At 43.2% G+C, this 15,774-nt stretch overlaps 1 protein-coding gene across 1 annotated transcript in view; it reads left to right on the top strand.

Annotated features, from left to right (window-relative positions):
• The window catches only part of LOC117507190 (calmodulin-binding transcription activator 1-like), a gene marked incomplete at its 5' end in the record, with an annotated part of 313,536 nt that overhangs the window by 198,506 nt on the left and 99,256 nt on the right, over positions 1-15,774 (top strand). The window contains 2 exons of the mRNA XM_034167003.1: positions 9,641-9,794; positions 11,143-13,004. Coding sequence (XP_034022894.1) covers positions 9,641-9,794; positions 11,143-13,004 — 2,016 coding nt within the window. The remainder of the gene's footprint in view (positions 1-9,640; positions 9,795-11,142; positions 13,005-15,774) is intronic.

The raw sequence follows: 15,774 nt of genomic DNA, 5'->3' as shown, positions 1-15,774 counted from the left end.
GTGCCCCGCACAACACTTCTGCATGTGTTTCACACGATCCCCTCCGCTCCACCCTCCCAACACGTGTACGTGTGGTTCGCATTCACATGTGAGGTGCCAGAGTATCAGCTCCCCCCACACACACGTGCCATGCGTGTGAATCGCGCGTGTGTTGCGCTCCCCCCATCTGTAAACATGGGGCATGCCGGGGGGTGGGAGCGCACTTGCATGAGCTGCTGATATCGATGTACAGATGGTGTGTTGGTGTGTGCACTGGACTGACAGAGGGTGTGTCCACCGACAGCTGCAGGTGTTGAGATCTCTGGTTCTGACATCACAGCTGCAGAACATGTACCATGTTTTGACAGACACGCGTGTGTGTGCTTGCACTTTTACAACGGGCTGGAGAAACAGACCATCATTTCATAAGGACACACAGCAGGCGATCTGAATGTCACGTCTGTCTGACAGGACACGCATGTCAGGCCGGACATGCGTGCGGGCCCAGCCGGACACGCATGCCGTGTGAGCAGCGCAGGACTATATGACAAGCCAACAGTGCGACAAATACGGCACTTTCAGTCACATATCAACAGAAATACGCCGTAACAAAAGCTGTTTGGTCATTTATCACGGCGCTCTTTTTCAAATTATTTTTCAATTTATTTTCATTTATGTAGTGCCTCAAAGTGCTTCACACAAGTAAGGTCTAACCTTACTAACCCCCACAGCAGTGGTAAGGAAAAACTCCCTCTGAGGAAGAAACCTCAAGTAGACCAGACTCAAAGGGGTGACCCTCTGCTTGGGCAGTGCTACAGACATAAAGTACAGAACAATTCACAAAACAAATATACAGGAAATGCAGTTGGTGCACAGGACAGGAGGGTCTCCAGCACAAATACCACACCATATCCAAATCCATTGCAAGCAGAAGATCATTCACCACTTTAGTGAGAGCCGTCTCTGTGGAACGATATTTTCTAAAAGCAGACTGTATTGGCTCACATAGATTATTAGTAAGATAGTCCACGAGCTGCCGTGACACCACTTTTTCCAGAATTTTAGAGCAAAATGATAGATTTGATACCGGCCAATAGTTTTTCAATACACTAGGGTCAAAATTAAGTTTCTTAAGTAATGGTTTAATCACTGCAGATTTGAAACATTTAGGAACAGATCCAGAAGTTAAAGAAAGATGAATAATTTCCAGCACATTCAGCCCAAGAGTGATACAGTTTTGTTGATATAGGATCAAATAAACAGGTTGTGCTTTTTGTTGACGTTACGAGTTTTGTCAGCATGCCTAGTGAGATACTATCAAATTCTGTATATCTAGGTAATACCTCAGTAATGGCACCCACCTCAATAGCAGGGTGTAGTGGCTGGGTTAAGGCATGCTGGGATATGTTTAACCTAATGTCTTCTATTTTCTTCTCAAAGTAATCCAGGAAATCTTGTGCTGTAAAAGGAGGGCAAACTACAGGTGGTTGTCCATGAATAAATGTTGCCACCTTGTCAAACAAGAACTTTGAGTTATGCTTGTTTTTGTTGATCAAATCAGAGTAATAGGTCCGCTTTGTAGCCAATAATGCATGCTTATAGTCTAAGATAGCATCACGCCTCGCAAGGTGGAATACTTCTGATTTTAAACTATGCCATTTTTGTTCTAGACCTCTAGCCTTATGCTTGAGGTCATGCAGGTAATCATTGAACCAAGGTGACTGTATTTTGGGGGAGCGCGGTTTTAACACATGGCACAATCATGTCGAGTGTAGTTTTGAGCACTGAGTTTAAACTATCCACAAGACTGTCTACTAATTGAGTATTTGCCAAATGTGAAGCTAAGACATCAGGCAGTCTAGCTTCGAGTTCAGTCTTAGTTGAGGAGTTGATGCATCATCAGTGATATATAAGGTTGTTGTTCCACTAAATATGGCAGCGAAACTGTAAACTTAATAAGTGAGTGATCAGAGACCACTGATGTAAGAGGCATGATGTCAGTATTCATGACAGCAATACCATGTGCGAAAACCAAATCCAGGATATTTCCACTAATGTGCATTTTGGCAGTGCATTGCCAAAATCCTAATGCATCCACAATTTCCATTAATGATTTGCAGAGGGGATCAGAAGGGTTATTTATATGATCGTTAAAGTCACCAATGATCAGAATGTTATCTGCACTAGTTGACAAGTTAGAGATGAATGCACCAAATTCATCACATTCAAGATTTCAGAATATGGGCCAGGAGGCCTATATACAGTGACAAAGTAATATGGCTGATTTGTGTTCTTCTGACCTTGGCAATGCGTAATATCCTGAGCACAGTGGAGAATCAGATGCTCAAACGAGTTATATTTGTGACCCCCAACAGCTAATAAGCTGAACCCAGATTTATAAATAAGAGCAACACCCCGCCTTGCTTCGCATCACAAGGGACATGACTTAATGTATATGTTGGTGGGCAGGCCTCATTTAAGGGGAAGACAGCTGTAGGTTTAAGCCAGGTTTCACATAACCCAATCATATCTAAGTCATGACCAATAATTACATCATTAATCAACAATGTTTTTTAGGATAGTGATCTTATGTTAATGAGACTCAGACTAAGGACCTCAGTGGGGTTGACAGTTGAACTGTTTGGGGTTAGCGGTGGTTCCAGAGTAGTATATATAAGATGCCTAGAAGTAGGTTTAGATTTGAGACATTCCACGCGCGAAATCTTTGATATTGTTGGAACCACCCCCTTGCCATCCTCAATTTAAACATCATCCAGTGTAGTAATGGGTATTAAGTTTGCAAAGCATATCCTTCTATGATTTTTAGGTATTAAGTTTGCAAAGCATATCCCTCTATGATTTTTATGGACACGTCTATGGATGCAGGCCACAGTCTCAACTTGTTGAATTTCCCTCCCTGGCAGATAAACTGCAATATCACCATCAATCAATTAATCAATCAATTTTTTTTTTTTTATATACCGCCAAATCACAACAAACAGTTGCCCAAAGCGCTTTATATTGTAAGGCAAGGCCATGCAATAATTATGTAAAACCCCAGCGGTCAAAACGACCCCCTGTGAGCAAGCACTTGGCTACAGTGGGAAGGAAAAACTCCCTTTTAACAGGAAGAAACCTCCAGCAGAACCAGGCTCAGGGAGGGGCAGTCTTCTGCTGGGACTGGTTGGGGCTGAGGGAGAGAACCAGGAAAAAGACATGCTGTGGAGGGGAGCAGAGATTGATCACTAATGATTAAAAGCAGAGTGGTGCATACAGAGCAAAAAGAGAAAGAAACAGTGCCATAGTGGATTTTCTGCAGTAATTTCCCCGTTAAGCTCATGGATCCCACACCCACATTTGTCATAAGCCTTGCAGGGTCCCTAATCATCTGCTCCGTGGCTTGCTGTAAATTCCTAATGTTACTGTCCCTGTAGAGCTCTATCTATGTTTTCAGACAAGATGGCGGCGCCTTCCCCAGTAGGGTGGAGGCCGTTCGGCATCAGCAAGCCACAGCGGCACCAGAACGAAGGCCAGTTATCAATAAAGCTAAAGTCTTGCTGTCTACAAAATTGCACCAGCCAGCTATTTAATGATGTCAGCCTGCTAAATGCCTCATCAGTACCCCAGGAGAGGAGGGGACCAGAGCTTATTAATCGATGCCGACACATCTTTCTGGCAAGGTCACAAGTCCTCTCTATGTCCATTTTTGTGAGTGCTGATGTGAATAACTATGTGACTATATTGCATGTCATGTTCCTTAGTCTGTCTTCCCTTCTGCAGCATCAGCACCTTAAGGTGGGATGCAATGTCGGGAGCTCTGGCCCCAGGAATACATTTAACAATAGCTGGCATCTGTAATCTGACTTTGCGAGTGATAGAATCCCCTATCACTAAAGTCCGGCGCTTCGGCCTGGAGACAGGAGTGGAAGTCACTTGTGGGCTCAGAGAATTCACATCAGGCAGAATCAAGGGGGAGAACCAATTCACAGTTCGCAGTGGTGAGTGTGATCGGGGTACCACAACTGTGCACCAAGGGGGTTTCCTCTGCCTAGCCACAGTCCAAAAGCCGCCCTCCACAGCCGGTGTTTCTAGGCTGATGCTAATGGAAATGCTAGCCGGCCCAACACTAAATTCATCTGGAGTGCCCGTAACATCTAACTCCACTGAGCTAAGAAGCTGCTCTATCTTATGGACACGGCTCTCTAAGAGAGCCACCCTACATCACACAGGATTTATGGAGGGTGTAAGGTAGTGTACTTTGTGAACTAAGAAATTCAAGAGTATAGCCAAGCAAGCACCAGCTAACCAATAATGAATAAGCTAACCACTCCTAAGGCTCACACTGGATTCACACAGATGTAAATAAATGAATTGAAATTCACAGCAGTTAAACTGAATCAATCAATCAATTTTATTTATATAGCGCCAAATCACAACAAACAGTTGCCCCAAGGCGCTTTATATTGTAAGGCAAGGCCATACAATAATTACGTAAAAACCCCAACGGTCAAAACGACCCCCTGTGAGCAAGCACTTGGCGACAGTGGGAAGGAAAAACTCCCTTTTAACAGGAAGAAACCTCCAGCAGAACCAGGCTCAGGGAGGGGCAGTCTTCTGCTGGGACTGGTTGGGGCTGAGGGAGAGAACCAGGAAAAGGACATGCTGTGGAGGGGAGCAGAGATCAATCACTAATGATTAAATGCAGAGTGGTGCATACAGAGCAAAAAGAGAAAGAAACACTCAGTGCATCATGGGAACCCCCCAGCAGTCTAAGTCTATAGCAGCATAACTAAGGGATGGTTCAGGGTCACCTGATCCAGCCCTAACTATAAGCTTTAGCAAAAAGGAAAGTTTTAAGCCTAATCTTAAAAGTAGAGAGGGTGTCTGTCTGGAAAAAGTAGCAGAAGTATTAGACTTGTATGAACAGTAAAAAAACGAAACCTCCGACGAGTAAACCACTCCTAAGATTAACAACAGAGTAAAGTACAAAGCTAAAATTCACAAATGTTACACTGAAAAACAAACAGAAGTATTAAGGAAAGGGGGGGTTCAAACTAGCTAATGCAAGCTAACCGCTAGCACAAATGCTAGTTATTCCTAATTTACACAGGAGTAAAATTATGACCTAAAATTCACAGCAGTTACACTGAAAAACTAACAAAAGTATTAAAGAGGTAAAAAAGAAACAGCTATAAAAGTAACGGCAGGGGAGGGGGGAGTTGGCGTACCTAGCAAATGCTAAACACTAGCGAATACTAACTGCTAACGATTCACAACAGGGCTGTAGTTAAATAAGATTCAGAGTAGGTACACTTAACAACCAGAAGAGTGCTAAACAGAAATAAAAGAAACGTATACAACCGTGTAAAGTTCGGAAGAGCGTCACAACAGCAAACAATCTACTGGAATTAAAAAAATACAGTTATCTCCTTGTTGATTTTAGCCATTTCACACTCCTGTTATAAGACAGTGATTGTAGTGCAGTGGTAAAGTTTCTGTATCGTAATCAGAGCTTTTGTAAATTACAGGTTCAAATCCCTTGAGTGGCATTTACTTTTTAATTAACCAGGGTTATTTAACTGTGGGGTTCAGTATTGTGTCCCCTTTTATTTATTATTTATATCAACCCAGTGATATTCACTAATTGTACAGCTCATTCACGCCTGCCCGTCAGCTCTATGTTTTTGTGATTCACGCATACAAGCTGTTCTCATGTGATTTGCCCTGATTTGTACTTACTCGTACTATGTGTGACGGGGCCCTAAGCAAGGCCAAGAACAGGGTAATGTGATCAGACATCCTTCCTATTTTTTAGTCAAGGTTCTGGCAGCTGTGTTTTGAACCAATTGGGGACCTTTAATGCTGGGTTGAGGTAAGCCAGAGAATAAGGACATTGTAATAATCCAATCTAAAAGAGACAAAGGCATGAATCAGAATCAGAGTTTGCATCAGCCATAGACAGGACAGGCCAAATCCTTGCTATATTATGAAGATAGAAGAAAGCAGACCTAGTGATTCTCTAATGTGTAGGTAAAAAGGACAGTGTAGGATTGAAAATGACCCCAAGGTTCCTCACTTTCTCACTTTGATGTAAGACCCACAAATCTAGGTTTATTGTTAGCTGTTCAAATTGATGTCTATGTCTCACAGGATCCATTCACACACGGAGTAAATATAAAGTCTTAATCTTACCTGTTCATTTCAGTGGGATTCATCATCACAGCCTGACAAAAACTTATCCATATAAAGTGTTCTGATTTTGATGAAAACGATGTCTGAAAATATTTTAATTCCTTGTCGTGGCTGAAGAAACGTAGTGTTTTAAAAGAAGTCCCTCTGTGGTTTGTCTGCTAATGGTGTGTTTCTCAGCCTGAACCAGAGAAGACTGGCTCTTTGTGCCACAACAAGAAAATTAACTTTAAAAGTTCAAAGAGTCACAGTGCCTCATTCATTCACATCAGCGTTTGCCACAGGCATCAGTCAATTCTTCAACATTCTGCAGGAGATGAAAATTAATCCGATGATCCACCAAGTCTAAAATTAAATTAAATTAAATTTTAAAAAAATGTAAAAAAAAAATGTCATGTGGATCTGAGAGGCCGCATGACAGCCTATGCACACTCGATGACATGCTTGTCAATATTTACATGTTCCATCTGCCAAACAAAAGGCTTCTGCCGGTGGTAGAAATGCAAACCAAGCCAGACTTAACTGTTCCGACACATACTGTATCATACCGTGCAGTACCGACCTGAAATACTCGGTGGAAACGGGGCTGTCAGCATATGCTGGCTAAATCGTTGTGGCGTGACAGCTGCATAATTTATTAAACGTACACCCGTGTATGCCAGTGTTGTTAATACAGTCAGCATACGCTGGCTAAATCGTCAAGCTGTGACAGGGCCCTAACAGAACTAGAGTGGTGTGTGAGTCCATTTCATGCAGAAGGTCATTTTCCACTTTAGTAAGAGTTGTGGAATGGTGCATTCTAAATATTTGACCTAATGTCATTTATTTTGTCTTTGAAATAATTTAAGAAATCCTGACCCATAAATAGAGATCGGCTTACAGGTGGCTGTCCTTGAATAAGTGTCACCACAGCGTCAAACAAGAACTTTGAATTATGCTTATTTTTGTCAATCAAATCAGAGTAATAGGCTTGTTTCATAGCCAGTAGTGCATTCTTATATTCCAGAATAGCATGGTGTCATGCAAGGTGGAAGACTTCTAGATTTGAACCATGCCATTTGCAGTCAAGCAGTCTAGCCTTATGCTTGAGGCAACCTAGGTGATTTCTGAACGATGGGGAGTGCGTTTTATGTGTGTTGGGGTGGGGGGAACTGTTTTATAATAGGAACCATGTCCAATAGGCTTGTGAGCGCTGAATGTAAGCTCTCCACAAGGCTGTCTACTGATTGATCATGTCCAGAAAGTGACACTAAGATATCAGGCAGTCTGGCTCCAAGTTTATTTGAAGTTGAGGAGTTGATGGAATGCTGAGATGATAGATACACATGTCGTCCCAGTGGGGAGGGCAGCGAAACAGTAACACTTAATAAGTGAGTGATTTGAAACCACTGACATAAGAGAAACTGTGTCAAAATCTGAGATGGTGTTTCTCCTATTAGTGGGTTGAACCCTGAATGCATTGTTGAAATCCTAGTATATCAATAATATCCATGAATGATTTGCAAAGGAGGTTAGAAGGCTTATTCTATATCTATCTATCTATCTATCTATCTATCTATCTATCTATCTATCTATCTATCTATCTATCTATCTATCTATCTATCTATCTATCTATCTATCTATCTATCTATCTATCTATCTATCTATCTATCTATCTATCTATCTATCTATCTATCTATTCACTCACTGCATTTTAAGGGTTGCATTCCTAGGCTATCACACCGAAAATAATCAGATCAGAATTTTGCATTGGAAACTTTGCTCAGTACAATATCACAAAGAGGGAGCTGTGATTAACATGAATGTTTGAGTGTCCCACATACACAGTTACAGCTTTAGAATTAGGACTACAGACATGGTATGCCACAGCTCTGAGTTGTGAAAACATTTGTTTGTCAGAAGATGTAACTTCTGATCACAGTGCGTTACCTAACCCTAGCTGTCAGTGAGCATCAAGGATTGAGGCACAACTACCTCACGAAGAAAACACCCTGCAGCTACAAACACACACACACACACACACACACACACACACACACACACACACACACACACACACACACACACACACACACACACACACACTTGTCCCCTGTGTATAAAGACATGTTGTTTTTTTCATATAGATGTTGGACTCACTCCACTGCTCCTGTGAAAGACAACAGAGAGCAGTGATTGTGTACTTACACACGCACACACACACACACACACACACACATGCACACAAACATCTCTCGCGCTATTGCCCATGTGAAACAGTCGCCCGGACCTCATCATCTTTGCCCCCATATACTTACAGTCCCTCTCTTGCAGCCTCTTTCTCTTCATTACTAGGTATTTATTAGTGAACAGTAATGAATTAAAATACATAAATATCTACATATTTACATATTCTGTGCCAGAATTTCCTACATAATTCAGTTTAAAAATCTAAAACAAAGATTATTCCTGTGGTATATGTAACGTGCCATTTTCTGCTCTTTGCACAGATATGAAAACATGTCAGTGAAGGTGATCATAAATCAGTCTGTGGGTGCTGTTGCATTGCACAGTGTGGTGCTCTAGCTGCCCACTGTGCCATCCTCTTTTGGAGAGAAAAGCGTTATACCTCAGCAGGTCCTCCCACTCACCTGAGTCTGTCTGTTGAATGTTTCATCAAGAGAAGCTCCTCTCTGGCTCTCACGGACACACACACACACACACACACACACATACATGCACATGCACTCACTCTATGTTTTAGTCACTTTAAGGGACTTGGTATTGGCTTAAAGTATGATTTACCCTAACCTTTACCAAAACGATGACATACATAATTCTCTTTATCCTGTCCTAAATTTAACCCAACCCTAAATAAAATACAGTCATGACCATATAAATTAATGTTTATTTCTTGGGAAGCTTTTTTTTTTCTCCACAAGTGAATATGAGACTGTACTGGTGTCCCCGCATGCACACACAGACACATGCACACATACACACACAGGAACGCACCTGTTGAATCATTGATGTTTCGAAATTCCATAGGTCCGCCGGTGGCCTAGAGCATAGTGAGAATCACCCTGAGCTCTCTCTCTCTCTCTCTCTCTCTCTCTCTCTCTCTCTCTCTCTCTCTCTCTCTCTCTCTCTCTCTCTCTCTCTCTCTCTTTCATTCTTACTATATATCACATACAAAAACACACAAGCAGACACCCTCACAGCCTCTGTAGTGTTAGAGAGAGTGATGAGTAGGCTTGAGCTCTTAAATCTTTTATGAGCAGGTGAAAGAATCGTATCTGACACACTATGTCTGACCTCCTTTCTGACCTCTACTTTCTCTCCTGCTTTCCTTCTCTATTTCCCTCTCCCTCTGTAAACAGAATCCATCATTTTAATTCTCTTCCTTGCACATGTGGTGACAGCATGACAATGAATTAATGAGTAAAGACCATAATAAACTAATGGCATGAGTGTGCTCTTGTGCTTGCCGTAGAACCCCGACATTGTACTGGTGCACTACCTGAATGTACCGGCGGTGGACGATAGTGGGAAACCATGTGGTCCCGTCCTCTGCTCCATCAACACAGACAGAAAAGAATGGGCCAAGTGGAGCAAAGAGGAGCTCATTGGACAACTCAAACCCATGTGTGAGTTGGCTTTGTTCTTGACCACCACTCATTTTCAGCCTTTGACACCTTCCGTATGACTGGAAATATGAGCCACCTTGTGTCAAAGGCATTGCCAGTTACTGTGACAATTACTGTGATGGTGATGATTTCCACTCAGAGCAGAGCCATACATTACAGTTAATCTGTTGGAAAGCACTAAAGCCAAAACACCGAAATCACCTGGCTGCATTTGCACTGAACAACCTGGAAGCATCTGAAATTCTGCCATAATTGATCAGTGCAGACAGCAGGGAATTATAGCAATTCAGGGGCAATGGCATGAAAATTTCTCTGATGCACCAAGGGGGGGGATGTCATCTAATATTAATATTTTAGCAAAAAGTACATTTTCCCATTGCCATTCGTAAATTAATCAAGTTCATGATACATCAAATATGCCAAAAAGATGTTATTTACAATGTCATTTTTGCATAAATGTTGATTATGAAGTATTTGCTTGTCCTTCCCATCAACATGAGTGTGCACATCTCCTCAGTAAAATAAAGTGACATTAAAAAGGCGAATTCTTCCTTAAAGAAGACAATACAATAGTACTAAGGTATTTTTATGCAGTCAACATTAAGCACCATGCTGCCACCTAGAGGCTAAAAGACATTGCATATAAGAAAGGAAAGGAGAAAGGGAAAGAAAACAGAGGTGCCCAAAATATCCAGCATGTATTATTCATAAATGAGCATCAGAGAGTAGATAGCGCTGGTACACATGCCAACACACAGGAGCCTTCACACAGTCACACACGCTATCCAAATCTCGTCCGACTCTTAATTAGCTCTGGAAGGGTAAATAAGGACAGCGGCCCAAAATGAAGCGGCTTGTTGACTTAAGTAGTTAGTTTACACCCTCCTCGCTGAAACACAGGCAGTCGATTTCCTCAGTCTGACCTACTTTGCTCACCTAAAATATTTTTATGCTTTTCTTTTCCTAGTATGTGCTTCTTTTTTTTAAATCCCTAACTTCATTAGTCATAGGTCTTACAATCTTGCAGTTACAGGCTTTGGAATTTTACTGTTTTCATTCAACATTTGCATCAGTAAATCTATAAAGTGGGAATGAGACTAATTCCAACACAAGGAATAGTTCTTTCAGAAGTGAAATGTTAAAAACAAGCAAATTTGCACATGTATATTTAATGCTTTAGAAAACCCAAAATGTATATGTACATATTCACTCTGCAGTAGACATACTGAACACTAGAGGGCGACAATAAGCACTATTTGTTTCAGAGGAAAGTTTGACCTAAGTGTTAAAAATGACAGCAGCTGTGTGTTAACTGTAACTTCCTGTATTTCTGTGTCTCTTGTGTCAGGTGCTGGAAGCAGCCTACATCAGAAATGTTCCAGTGTGAAACAGCGCATCATCTCATCGAAGCAAGAGTCAGGGGCAGCTGTGGGAGGGGGAGCAACAGTCGGTTCCGGTGTAGCAGCAGGCCAGAGAGCTGAGGAAGCAGATGGCACAGAAGTCCAGAACAGCGATGTGTCAGAAGGCCAGACAGAGACCAGTTCTGGAGGGGGCAGGAGCAGAGCAGGCGAGAGGCGAAACGGCAGGATAACCAAACCCTCCCTCCTCCCACAGAGCAGCATGGAGGTGTCTTCCTCCACCTCCACCAATCAGGTGGAGGTCCCCGATACCACCCAGAGCTCCCCCTTGTCAATCACTAGTGACATAGCTGATAGCCCTGCTCTTTCCATTGGGGCTAGTTTGTCACAGAGCACAGCTGTGTTCATGTCTGAGGTCACCACACTGACAGGGGATTCGGTTTACTCTGCTGGCCACACCCACCTGCTGGCATCTACACATGAGAGCACCACTGCTGGCATTTTGCTGGCTGTTGCCCCTGAAAACCAGAGGTTTGCATCATTCCCCGGAGGAGTGGGATTAGGAGAAGGAGGCGAGTTGGTTCTTTCCAGTTCTCTAGACTCTGGTGGAGGAGTGAGCCTTCCAGAGACCACCATGAACTTTGACCCTGATTGCTTCCTCAACAATCCCAAACAGGGCCAAACGTATGGGGGAGGGGGAAACAAGACTGAGGGATGTAATGGGGATGATGGAGGACTCCACTGTTCCTCTAATGGCTTTGTCTACAATCCAGCGATTGTCAACAACATCAAGACTGAATCTATACCCTTGGAGCAGCCACTGGCCACTCAGAATAGCTACGTGGGTGAGGGGACAGGCCTCAGTCCCAGCACCACACTGGAGCAGATGGACTTCAGTGCTGTGATGTCATCAGCTTGTGTCCCAAGTCTGGCCCAACCTGCGCACCATCCCTCCCCTAGCCTCTTTCTCCAGGCATCCCCCCGAACAAGCCAAACTTCACAGCTGCAGACCAATGGTACTGAGGCAACCCAGGAATCAGGCGAAGCTCAAGCTTACATAAGCCTACCCACAGTGCCGACAAGTTCTCCAGTCACCAATGGAGACCCCCATACACATCTCCATCAAACCAGTCCGGACCAGCAAGCCTTGTGTGCACGAAATGGACAAGGAGCAGCAGTGGGCTCCTTTCCTTTGACGCCACAAGATTCTGCTGTTGACCAATCTGGTAGCAATGGTCATCGAGAGGTTGGTGGCGCAGAAAAGGGAACTGAGAATGGAGGGGAGTTAATTCTCAAGCCTGGGGATCCTCATGAGTCCTATTCGAATGTTGAGACTGAACATTTCCTGCAACCCGCTGATGACAATGAAGGAGTAGAAGGTGTAGTGGGAGGAAGAGCTGCAGGAGCAGGTGATAATGAGATTCTCTGCAATGGCGTTACCTTGTCAGGGGGCAGCAGCTCAGTGGGGACAAGTCCACAGTCAGTTGCTGCTGGTGCAAGCATTGAGGGGGCACTCTACAGTTCTGCTCTTCCACAGCAAGGCGGGGGTGTATCAGGTACAACGGGTGAGACAGGAGCAGCCATTAGTCTGGAAGGTTTTGAGGCTTCATTTGGAAGCCAGTTCTCTGACCTCATCAATGATTTCATCTCAGTAGAGGGGTCTGGAGGGGGGGTGGGGGCAGCTGTTACTGGGGTTCTGATGCCTCAGGAGGGGGCAGCAGGAGATGAACAAGGCACGGGAGCAGGTCATATGCAAAGCTCTGAGGTGGAGCAGGGAGGTCTTGGACTGCTCCAGGAGACTGGGAGGCTGTTTGGTGTCACAGACTACTCCCCAGAGTGGTCCTATCCAGAGGTTAGTTAACAAACATGACCACCATTTATTATTTATCCCTCCCTTTAAATAAAGCTGCTGTCTTCGCTGCGTAAATGACTGTTGTTGGTTTTCATTGTATGTGGAAATGTCACAACCTGAATTGAGAGTAAGCTCCAACGGGATAAATTTTCAGTCAGTAAGGAATCAGGACATGTTGGACTCAGCTGACTGAACTTTGATGAAATTTCAATAGTACACTGATTGTTCTATAGAACTTAATACGTATCTCACACACACTCCAGTCTCATGTTTTTTTACGTGCTCCCATCACGAAATGAGCCAAATCTTTGTGACAGGGTTTTTTTTAACTCACTATTACTAACCCTACTCCTACCCCCCAACCCTAACCTTAACCATAACCTAATCCCCCCCGCTTCACTTTTAATTTCGTGCAGCCATCACGGAATGAATTAGAATGAATTTGTGCTGCCAAAACGAAAATGAGGCACTTTTCATCACAATATCACGAACCAATAGATTAATGTATATTTCGTGCTGCTGAATCATGACTTGCCGTGAGACTGGGTTGCTCACACAATACCTCAGACATGATTTCTGTTAATTATGGTGAACCTTTTAGAAATATTGTATCTTCCAAATTGTTTCCATAATTTGTTCTACATGAAAATTTGGTAAGTTATATCTATTACACATTCCAAATCTAAGGTGGAACTCTACTAGTGTATACTAAGGTACTCCTAAATATTTAAAGAAAAAAAAAGGAAAAAAGAGGAAGAAAGTAAAAGGGACAGAGCCACCTAGGTGCCTGGTCTTGAGAACCAGGGATGGTAGGTTAAAATTTTTCAATACATTACACTTAATCAAAGCGCTGCTTCGTTGCTTCAAGCTTCAAGCAGACCCGCTGCAGTCTGCAACCAACGTAAAGAAATGATCATTTCCTTGATAAACACTCTAAATTTCAATTTATTTTCATTTATATAGCGCCAAATCACAACAGAATTGCCTCAAGGTGCTTCACACAAGTAAAGTCTAACTTTACTAACCCCCAGCACAGTTGTGGTAAAAAAAAGTTTTTTTTAAAGCATTTTTATCCCGTGGGAACTCTTCCGACTCACCCAATTGGCTCAAGAATATGGGCCGCTTGGGTGAGTAGGAAGAGTCTATTAATGTTAATGCTGCATTTACACATAACGACGACAAGTCACAAATGCCACGAAGTACACATTCTTGGCTGCTGATCACAAATGTGAGGCAGAGGCGTCAGGTGTCCTCAGGAACTGCTGCAACCTGTTACCACACGTTATGATTAATGGCACATGTTGCTGGAGAATTATCAGGAACCATTACGCACGGTCAAGAATAATGTTGCGCGCTGTTGCGCACTATTGCGCGTAACAGCGCATTGTTAAGTTCTGTCACGTTGTGAATGAGGTGAATTGTCTCCACACACACACCCATATTCATCCAACCGAATTCAGATCGCTCCAGTTTTTCAGAAGAACTTTGTGACTGCATGTGTAGTTGGGCTCTGTGCCATGGAGTGGCACAGAGAGGAGGAGGAGGAGGAGACGGACAGAGCCAGATGTGTGGCTTCATGCGGCTCTCGTCTCGCGCGTTTTCCCAAACATCAGGCACATGCAGCAGGTGGAACATCAGCAGGAGCGCGCTGAAGAGCACTGAAATGAGACTTTTAGCCGACTTGGTGTCAGCAATCAAACTGAATGTGGTGCAGCAGGGTTTAATTGTGCGTGTGCTTCTTCCGCCGCTGGACTGGAGGAGGTGCAGAGATGTCTGGCTGCAGGTGAGGCTCCTCTCGCTCCTCTGGTTCCTCTGGCTCAGACTCGTTCTCCCGCTCATCAGTTACAACAGCAGGTGGAACACCTGCAGGAGCGTCCTGAGGAGCTTCAGCAGGAACTGTGGAATGACACTTCGCTGACTTCGCGTCACTGTTCCTCTTCTTCATCCTGCATCAAACTGAACACTGTGGAGCCGAGTTTAATTATGCGCACATGACAGAAAACTGATTTGTCATGGCGTGCAATGAAATGTGACGCCGCGTTACAAGTCGTGTCAAACCTTGACAGTTTCCGTGTCACTTCGTTATAACAGTTTGGGCTCCAAGAACCATCACAGGAACCACTACGAACGTTGTCACATTCTATTAAGGATCAATACTCATCAAGACGGATCAATACGCTCAGTTGCGACCTCTACGACATGAGGCGAAATGAGTGTGGTGTATGACATTCGTGGAAGATTTTTTGACAGGCAAAAACATGCTCCACGAATATCAAGAATATCACGCACCAACACACACTATTAAGAAACCTATTCAGATGCGTTAAGTCACGTTAAGAATGTCAGGAATGTGTCACGGATGACAGAAAAATGACATTCTTAACACGTCTTGCTTATGTGTAAACGCACCTTAACGTAACAAACAGAACCAGCTATGTTGTTAGCTATGACAGACACTGCTGCAGCCGGCTCGATAAGCTAACGTTAGCAGCTAAGTTTAGCTAATTGTACCCCACTTCTCCGTATTATTAAAAAAGATTAGTATATATATTCACAACCATAAAGCGTACATGAATGACTTTCCCAAGTTTCTTAATACAACATATGGTCAAAACTATCAAAAGAAATGTATCAAAGTAACTAAACTTAGTAACCTTTTTCTTGCAGAAGGCATGTTAGATTGCACTATGACTATGTGGTATGGCTTAAAATGTATATCACAGTATAATTTGAAAACATGGACAATTTAAAGCAGTGCTACCACAGTTGC

This window comes from Thalassophryne amazonica, chromosome 3, assembly GCF_902500255.1.
Source record: "Thalassophryne amazonica chromosome 3, fThaAma1.1, whole genome shotgun sequence".
Classification (NCBI taxonomy): Eukaryota; Metazoa; Chordata; class Actinopteri; order Batrachoidiformes; family Batrachoididae; genus Thalassophryne; species Thalassophryne amazonica.
Note: the sequence above shows the minus strand (reverse complement) of the source record. Positions and strands in the feature narration are given on the sequence as shown.